Source organism: Anser brachyrhynchus, assembly GCF_964034855.1.
Source record: "Anser brachyrhynchus genome assembly, chromosome: 2".
Lineage (NCBI taxonomy): Eukaryota > Metazoa > Chordata > Aves > Anseriformes > Anatidae > Anser > Anser brachyrhynchus.
The window spans coordinates 72515042-72525029 of NC_137695.1; the positions used below are offsets into that span (position 1 = coordinate 72515042).

Genomic DNA, 9988 nt, shown 5'->3' on the forward strand with positions numbered 1-9988 from the left:
AGTCATCATTGTACATTTCAATATAGGCAAAGTGTCCTTTTTGGAAAGTGACGTTAAATGATGGGAGCTTCCAATGATTCTTGAGGCCACAGAAGAAGAGGTTATGTGGAAGACAGTGTTGCAAGTGCAGCAAAAGGCTGCATGTGTAAGACTCCAATATTCTATTCATGTTATTCTGACAGGAGCCAGAGAGCAACCATGTTATGCTGATTCCTCCAAGCAAAATATATCAGACTGCTTTCCTCCTATGGAACAGCAGCCCTGAAATTGAGATGCTTAATCTTGTCATCCATGGAGGAACACAATGTACAGAGAGTAACCACAAGGTATAGTAGACTGTAAATTTCGGACTGCTCAGATAATAGCCATTAGAGATATATAAAGTGTCCCATTAAGAAGCAGATTCTCCCTGTCTGTTCTTCCTTGGTGAGCAGAGGGAGTTTCCTTAGCATCAAAGAAGAGAAGGCATACTGAAGTATGCTCTCATTTTCTCAGGATACAGTTTCCTGGGTGGCAATTTTATGGATCTTCACAGAATCACAGAATGGCCAAGGTTGGAAGGGACCTCTGAAGATCATCTACTCCAACCCCCCTGCCAAGCAGGATCACCGAGAGCACACTGCGCAGGATGGCATCCAGGTGGGTTTTGAGTATCTCCAGCGAAGGAGACTCCACAACCTCTCTGGGCAAGCTCTGCCAATGCTCTGTCACCCTCACAGTAAAGAAGTGCCAGAAGTGCTCATAGAAGTGTTCATAGAAGTGCTCATATTGAGCCAGAACCTCCTATGCTTCAGTTTGTGCCCATTGTCTCTCGTCCTCTCGCTGGGCTCAACTGAAAAGAGACTGGCTCCATCCTCAGATATTTATACACATTAATGAGGTCTCCCCTGAGTCTTCTCTTTTCCAGGCTAAACAGGCCCAGTTCTCTCAGCCTGTCCTCCTGCGACAGGTGCTCCAGTCCTCTAATCATCTTGCTTTTTTCAATATTCTTGTAGTACTTAGAAGTCTCTTCTTCCAGTGTTAGCAGAGTAGCTACAAACACACAAAGCCAGCAAGTGATACCATCTTGATGGTAAGGTTCACGACCGTCTGAAACTATTGAGAAATTACTTTCAGCATAAAAGATCAGAAAAATGAGCCCTTAGCTCAGAATATGGCCTTCTTCCAATAATATAGTTTGTGTGGGTATCAGTACAATGTACTCTTGTACTGGGAATACACTTGTCACAGAAATGGCAAAGTTTAATAGTGCCCTGGAGGGAAGACACTGCCAGAAAAATATGTAAAAACATAGAAAGAAAAAAAAAAAGAAAAACTAGTAAGGGGAAAGCAGCATGTGGCTAAAACTGCAAGACTCATTTTATACTGGCTTCATTGAAGTGTAAACAAAAGTGACAGCATTGAAGACTTCAGCACAACTGACAAACATTCAAAAATGAGAAGCAGTCTAAGGAAGTTTTGAAACAAAGTCAATAAAGCCAACTTTCTTCAGCAAATTTCTGTTGTGGAAAAAAACTACAGTAGCATTTCACAGTTGACACAGCAAAGGTTGTAGAGAACCCAGGGGAGGTCTTGCCAGGTTTTACCCAGGACAGGCTACTTATACCACTAAATAAGCATGAACTAAGGTATCACAGACAAGAGGTATAAAAGAAGTACACTGTAATTTATTAACAGGTTTCCACATCAAGAAATAGAAAAAGCCTGCTGAAACAATCAATCAGGAATTGGTTGTAACATTTTTTCACTAATGCCTGTTGATGGGAATTAAACACTCAAATGATCAGGATTTGGGACGTGAGAGAAAAGACAAAAAATTGTTTTTGAAAAACTTAGAAAACTTTCATCGCTAAATAAATCTCACCAGTTTTAGGCTAGAATATCAAGCTATTTGGGAATTCTATCAAATAGGCAAAAAAAAAAAGGCAAAAAACAGTTATTCAAAGATTCCTGAACACAGGTCCCACACCGTACCTTAAGTCTTACATTGTTTACTTAGCTATCCTAATCACCTAAAATGGCAGTAGCTATTTATATGTAGGTAAGCAGACTCCCATTCACACTGCCCCTAACATTTGGAAATACTTTTCTAATTAAATCTGTTGAAAAGATGTAATTTATGCTTATAATTGCCGTAGTAACTTATATTCAAGATACTTCCTCTAAAAAACTACCTAGCACCATGTCTCATGCTAGACATCCTGCCCCGTGAAAACTGCCGTATCAAAGGAATCCTCTATTTTCCCTAGAAGTAGTTAACTCACTATTTAACACACCATACATATATATATTACCACTAAATCAGGATGACACCTGTAATTAGAACTTTATTTTCAAGTACAGTTTGCAGTTTACATTGTGTTAACTGCTGTTTCACACCATGCAAGCATTCAAACCGCCCTGCGCACAATTCACACATCTCACAAAATAAAACAAGAAAACAATTCCTTTTTTAATAAGCTATTGAAAATACAAGAGTAACATAGAAGGGGAACACACCCCCACAGCTTGGATGCAATTCTGTTTTTAAAAAATGTCTTATTTATTTTGTGTAGGTACTTAATTGCTATAACGCGGACTTCAGAATAACAACAGAACTGGCTAAGTGAACTAGATTTGGTAAGCCTTAATTCACTATCCACGTTAGTACAAAATTGTTCTCTATGCTATAATCACCACTTCTTTGCCTAATCTATTTTTTACTGCCAATCCCCTATCTTAAATAGACAGATGTAAGCACCAGAGTGGCTTGTCTAGCTCCCTGCATGCCGTAGCTGGTGCTCCGACAAGAATGACAGATGTCCTGAGTTCTATCAGTTAAGATGCCAACTATGACCAAATGTTCCATCTAGCAAAGCATGAACACACAGAGAATCAGGAAAGCTGATCTCAGGAGTTTGCTGGTGGCACTACAACCATTCTAGCAAAATCCCAAATATTAATTACTCCTTCTGGATCAACACTTCAATATTCAGCCATTTCAACCAGCAAGAAAGCATATTTTTGCACCACAAACCTTTCAAATCCTTTTTAGACAAGGAATATGCAAGTTTCTGAGATGAATCATAGGTTTCAAATATTTGATTTAGCATTTTTTTGGCAGTTCTGACCTAAATCTGCCCTCTTCTTCATTCTCAGCTCTCTCATAGGACTCTCTAGAACTAAATCAACCTCCTTCCCCTATTCCAAACTTCTATTTTCTATTCACTTAACCCTTTTCAACCTCTCCTTCCATTTTCAGTTCTTGTCTCTTTTGATCATTTCCCGTGTTCCTTCCTGATGGCTTCAGATCCCATGCAGATGGCCACTCTGAGCTCTTAGATGAGTATTATTTCTGTTCATTGGACTTACAAACATGGTTCAGTGTTCAACCAGCCATTCACTGCTTTGATGATTAGCTTTTCTCCTAGGCCTATATCCAGTATTTTGTCATTAATTCTTCTTTATTCCTACTCACCCTACCCAACCTTTATTCTAACCCTACCCATTCCTACTGTGGTATCACTGTAATAGAATCAGTCCATTTACTCATATGTTGTTTGCCATTATCTGACTTTCAGATCTGGTATTAATGGTATCGATAATCAGCAGCTTCCACTCAGCACACATCACTGAAACTGCTCAGAGGGTAAAAAATGAAAAGGTCTACTTAGTCTAGTAACTTCTCCCTGTAAGTGGTTAAAAGTAGATGCTTAGGAAAAGAAAAGAGTGTGAGAAGTACAACTACTATGCCTATGTTCATGAATGACAAATCTTCTCTGTTTCAGACCTCTCTTCCCTGCCAAAACTAAAATAATCACCTGTTTCTACCACTTTTTGTAAGGCTCTTCTCTTCTTTCATGTTCCAGCCTTTCTCAAGCACAATGGATTATTAGTTCTCCAACCTGTGAATCTGTTCTGTAACCCAAGTATTATCTTAACTTTAAATATCTGTTTGGATCTTTCTGTTCACAATGTTTCTAAAACTTGCAGGTGCTTTCTATATGATGTATCTAAGACTATCCATATATAAAAATTTAATTTCTCATTATCATTTTCATCTTAGGTCTCAAATGCTGTAATACATTTTACATTTTAAAATAATTGTTCATTGTTTTCAAAAATAAATAAATATTGGATTGCCATGCAATTAGCTTTTAAATTAAACTTTAAATTAAATTAGATTTACTGTATCGCTTCTGCAGCGAGTCCAGTTCACCAGAAGTACCAGAACATAATGTGTTCATGAATACAAATGCAGGGTATATTGAACATCTCACATAATAGTATTTTATGACAGACTGCAGTAATGGTCTACAAAAAGCCCATTCTCTAAATGCATTAATTACTAAGTTCTATAGAAATGATGTTTTTAGCACCAATGTGTATTATCTCAACCTTTGCATGACTCTGTTCCACTTTTAAACATTATTTCTGAATCATACAAGGGAATTACCATTCTGCAATATGCATTCACGTTTAACTGCAAATCTAGTGAACTAATCTAGTAACAGCTTAATAATTATACAGCTCCAATAAAAATAAAGCAATCTGTTTATATTTCGTTTAGGAAGGAAATCCTTAGAAATTATAACACTTAACAAAACAACACCAACAATATTTCTGCTTGTGCTTTCTTTCTGCTTGTTAATCTAAAATGTAGTTCTACGTGGTTTAATGTCCAAGGCAGACATTTAAGGTTTCTCCCTTCTTTTTAAGCTGTCTCACAAAATATCCAAAATTCCCTGCCCGAAACAATATTTGTTCCATCTCCTCTAATTACTCTTTTTTTTTTTTAAACTTATTTTTTCACATAACCTTGCCTATTATCGGATCATATTCTGCTCTGCTGTAAGAAGCAAGTCCAGCAACATGAATATGTGTTTTCATTAATGAATTAGTGCAAGGGTAAATCTGTCTCTTCAATACGATCCTGAGAAGTATGCTGAAAAAAATGGATCGAATTGCATTTCTCTGTGAAACATCGTAACAAATGTCACCCATTTGTTTGTGTGCTCATCTTCTGCTGTTAGTCCATTGGTTAATTTAATTATGTTTTATGTTTTAAGTTTTATTTGTCTATTAAAATTCTATGTGTTTCCAGGATTGGGTTCTTAAAATTGAGTTAACTAATAGTTGCTGAAATGTACAAAGCGACTCTGGAATATCTGGAAAAGCCACTGGAATAGTCACTTACCATAGTAAATTTTATTCCTTGAATGTACTGCCTCCAAAGAGGCCCCCATTGGGATTATCTTCCCTGCTATAAAGCAGCAGAAACCATGGAAAATGTTACATGCTAAATGGAAGACTCAGATCTATTCCAATGTTCTGGAAGAACATGTAGAAAATTCTATTTCTTAACTCCCTAAGCATTGTAACATTCCATAAAGAGCTGAGGTAAAAGGAAACTTGAGGAGCTGGTGTAAATCTGCATGGATGATTTAGTTGGGAAAAAGTTACTTTGGTAGATAGCAACCTTTTTATCTCTTTGACACTGACTACACAGGTCTATTCTGTAAAAGACTTGTAGAGACAATTCTGAGGATATGGACTGAAACAGACTACTTGCTCCAGAGACAATGAATAACTCCTGTCCAAGTATTTTATCTAATGTAATGCAGGAGGTCTTGCTTGCTTCAGAACTTTTAACTGCATTCACTGCTTCAATGAAGATGTTGTAAACTACCTTTATATTGAAATGGTCTAACCCTTAGCCTTTTACAAAACCTGTTCAAAAAGTTACCTTAAAAAAGGCTTCTGTGTAGTTAAGCAAATGATCCAGAACCTGGCCAGAAGCTTAAACTTAAGAGCAGCTGTTAAAAATGGCCCATACTATAGTCATTAATGTGGGAGTGGAGTGAGGACATATTAAGACTGATCACCCTTAACCAAATACATAGATGACTGCGATACTGAGGGCTCCTTTTAGATTCTCTAACTGCAAGAGGAATATTAAGTGTGGGAATATGAGAAAGGCACTACTGTGTCCCTCCAAAGAGATGTGAAACCTTTTGAGTGTCAGTAATTTGATTCTAGGAATGTAATATAACTTGTTATTTGAGTAGGCAACTCCATGAAATCTTTTTGTATCTTATATTGTCAAGAATTTAAAAAGGTCATTTCTATAAAAAAAATAGAGTTAAGAATAAGACAAGTATTTTTATAAGCTATTGAAGAAGAAACCTTAATCTATTTCCCTCCCTGCACCAAAAAAAAAGAAAAAAAAAGAAAAAGAAAAAATCTGCCATAAGTAATGAAGAGAATGGTGTTATCTTTTGGTTCTTCAGTTTGCATCTACTTCACATGTAGCTTGGCCAAACATCATTGTCACCCACTGAAACCTTCTCCTTTTTTTCTATTTTTCACAGAATGTGAATAGTTGTTCGTCAAACTGGAGCTTGATTCTGTTGTCCACAGATAGGTGTCTAATGATGCTTCAGATGTACTGTGGTATCCCACTTGGCCTCCAGCAGCAGTTCCAGAGTCTCTTCTAAGTTGTGTCACATCTGACATATTGTACAGATATTTTGGCTACCTTTGGGCATCTCAAATTGTACTAGTTGCTGGCTTGCAGGGAACGGCCATGCCTTTGCCGTTAAACTATGATTTTCAGAGACCGTCATTGCAAACAGTTTATAATGATATAACCCTTGCTAGGAAAATGATATAATTGTCGTGGATATACAGGAAATACAGACTTTTAAAAGATTAAAAAAAGCCAAAAGGATCAAACAGAATCTCACGCTGAGCCGCTAAACTACCCAATAAAGTCTATGTAGAAACAGAGTCTACCACCTTCAATTTCTGGAGGCTTTTATAAATCCACAACTTTTTTAACTCATAGAGGCTCTACATAGAAGGTCCATCCAGGAGAGCTCATCAAAAATTCCCTTTGTGGATTCATTAAGGAAAAACTTGAAGTCACGACTGGCTCTGAAATTACTTGCACCTAATCTGAACAGCTGTAAGCAAATTCCAGCTACCCTACATCCAAGGAATGCTTATCATGACACACAACTGCTGTTGCCATCCAAGCATGTCTTTTCTATTCATGTCCTATCAAACTCAGGTGCAGAAAAATGATCCGAGTGCTTTGGCCCTCAGGAGTTTCATCATCTCTGAGCTCATAAAATCGAAACCAAAAGAATGCTACAATTATCTTACTGAATGTGTTCCTCAGATGTACGAAATACAGTTTCTAAGTTGGAATTTTAAGTCTCTAAAGAATTCTGATATGCAAAGTGGTATTAAGGTTTCCCTAACAGATCTCATCTGAGTTTCCCCTCCCCTCTCCCTGAACATGCTACCACTATTGTATTGTAACTTTCAGCTGCAGGCTGTGATGCTGATAAAAGGGAGCTGTGAAAAATATTACTGTACATTTCAGCTTCTGAATCAACCATCGGTGGACAAATATTAAACACTGTTCTGCTACTCTGGATTGTGCCAGGACTGAAAAGTCACCTCCTTTTATATTTGTGGACCCCGTGCTTGAAGAGTGAATGAAATCAACCTTTGACTCAGTCTTTACTGAACTATAAAAACATTTTTAAGGTTTAGAAAGAGAAGCAGGGAGATCCAAGTTTTTCTGCCATGTCTCAGTATGACTTATCTAATTACAGGGTTTAGCAACCTCTGAAGACTATTCCTCCGGCAAGACAAAAGCTAGAACATACCAGAATCAAATGACTGCATCTTTTAGTATGTAACTGCTCTTAAAACCTAACTCAAGTGGATGCAGGTGCAAACTGGTGAAGTATATATGGTTTTCCTTTGCATTTTCCAAAAACCTAGAAACAAAAGCAAGTACTATTTTGTGTTTTAAAAAAATTACTGCAAAGGTGTATTCTTAAAAACAAACTAACAAATAAATTACCTGGCAAGGCTTCTTCATTTTAATTGCTATAACATGGTATCTGTAGCAGCAGAGTTCACAGGTCCACGACCCTCTTTCACTTATCCACTTTAACAGGCAAAGTTGATGTGTGTATCGTACTGACCCATCGCAGCGGCAAGGATTTAACAGTTCACCCTGAAAAGGCAGCACAAAAGCATTAATTTTAAAGAAATATTTTATGCATATGTATATTCACTACCAAAATATTTACAGGTCTGTAACTGCAAACTGGTCTCGATTTCAATCCATGAAACAGTAAACATGTATTTTTGGCTATAACAATGCTCAAAAACTAAACTGTCTCAAAAAACATGTAAGTGCTCCTAGTGATAGAAAGCCAGATAACTCTCTACGTAGGCATGTGTACGTATGTGAAAAAAAAGCAGAAGATTACCGCGCATCACCCAACAGCAGCAGCGGCCCTTTCAGGCACCTCAAACGGTACCGAGCGCGGTCTGATGCATTTCTCCAGCAGTGACGGTGATCACTAGGAAAGAAATGGATGTCGTCACAGAGAACTGTGACCCCCCTCGAGCGGAGCTTTATGTTGTTCAGCCAGCCAGCTGCCTGACAGGACCTAACATAACGTAGCCGAATGCTTCCCCCGGTAGCCCCTATGTTCCTTCACCACCCGCCGGTGCCGGCGGTGCGGTGCGGTGCGGCGCGGCGGCGCCGAGCCCTGTCCCTGGTGCTGACCGCCACCCGCCGCCCGCCCGCTACCGCCGCGTCCCGCCTCACCTGCTCGGGGCCCTGGAAGCAGATCTTGCAGATGGGGCCGGCACCGCCGGGCTGGCTGCCGCTGCCGCTCTCGCTGCTGCACACCGAGCGGGTCTCGGGCTTGTCGCCCGCCGCCGCCGAGCCGCGGCCGCTCTCCGAGCCGCCCCTCCGGCCCTCGGCGGCGCTGGGGGAGCGGCCGCGGCCGGGGCTCTCCGGCTCCGCGGGAGGATCGCCGCTCGCCTCCCCTGCCCCGGCGGCGGGCGGCAGCTCCGGCGGGGCGCTGTGCTCCCGGGGCGGCTCGGCGGGGCGGGGGGCGCCGCTCCCCGCCGCGCGGCTCATGCCGGGGCGGGGAGGCGAGAGGAGGCTCGGGGAGGGAGAGCGGGGAGGGCGCCCGGCGGCCGCCAAGGTGACCCCCTGCCGCCGGCGTGTGCGGGTGTGTGTCTGTGCGGGTGTGCGAGGGCGGCGGGGCGGGGAGGCAGGGCGGGAGGGACGGGAGGGAGGCAGGGAGGGGTGGAGGCGCCGCTCCGCCGCGGGTCCCGCCGCCGACCGCCGCCCCCCAGCGCCCGAAGACCGTTACCGGGGGGGCCGAGCCAACCGCCGCAACCGTCGCGGCGCCGCCCCCGCCCGCCGCCCTCAGCACCAAGGGCCCCCCTCGCCCCCAAGCCCCTCGTGTTCGTCCCCCCCCTTTCCCGCCGCCGCCGTGTGGCGAGCTGTCGGCCGTGGTCGCCCTCTTGTCGCCCGCCTCTGGCCGCGGGGCTCCTGAGGGGCGCTGACATTTTTGGGGGCGCTGACAGAGCCCGTGCCTAGCGGACTCCCGCCGCAAAAGGCTGGGCTGGGAAGAGCTCGGGAACGTTCAACAGTTGTCCGCAGGGTTCGCCTCATCCTCTGTGGCTGGCTTTTTTTTTCTTTTTTTTTTTTTTTTTAAATTCTTTCCCAAATTCATTACATCACCTCGTTTCCAAAATTAAATCTGCTAAAAGTATCACGATCAAATATCTCCTCAAAAAAAAAAAGGTGGGGGGGGGGAAACAACAACCACACTGGGTAGAAATTCTTCCAAGTTCAGCTGGAGGGGGGGGGTGGTTGCCGAAGGAAAGAGTGTGTGAATTTCAGCAGCAAACTTAACACCAGTGAGCATTTCAGCTCGTGAAGAAAACCAGCAACTGTCTGCATGGGGAAAGAAAAAGCCCGCAGAAGACAATTGTGAAGCCATATGCTCTCCTATAGCCAAATTTAGACTCCATGGGTGATGAGCTCACCGGGCCTTACAGCCTTCACTGGCTGCTCCATATTTACTACCGAGATGAGGGAGCGCTGAGCAGCCCTAGGGTTTTGTCAGTAGCGGATTTCTTGATGTGGACGTTTTATTAGGAGGCCAAAGCAGTGCTCTGA

The 9988-nt window shown here is 42.1% G+C and overlaps 1 protein-coding gene across 1 annotated transcript in view; it reads right to left on the reverse strand.

The window, feature by feature from the left end:
- Positions 1 to 9024, reverse strand: part of MARCHF11 (membrane associated ring-CH-type finger 11) — a 28124-nt gene extending 19100 nt beyond the window's left edge. The window contains exons 1-2 of the mRNA XM_080578371.1: positions 8618 to 9024; positions 7859 to 8014 (exon numbers count right to left, since the gene is read on the reverse strand). Coding sequence (XP_080434497.1) covers positions 7859 to 8014; positions 8618 to 8935 — 474 coding nt within the window. The 5' untranslated portion in view covers positions 8936 to 9024. The remainder of the gene's footprint in view (positions 1 to 7858; positions 8015 to 8617) is intronic.
- Positions 9025 to 9988: the final 964 nt, after the last annotated feature.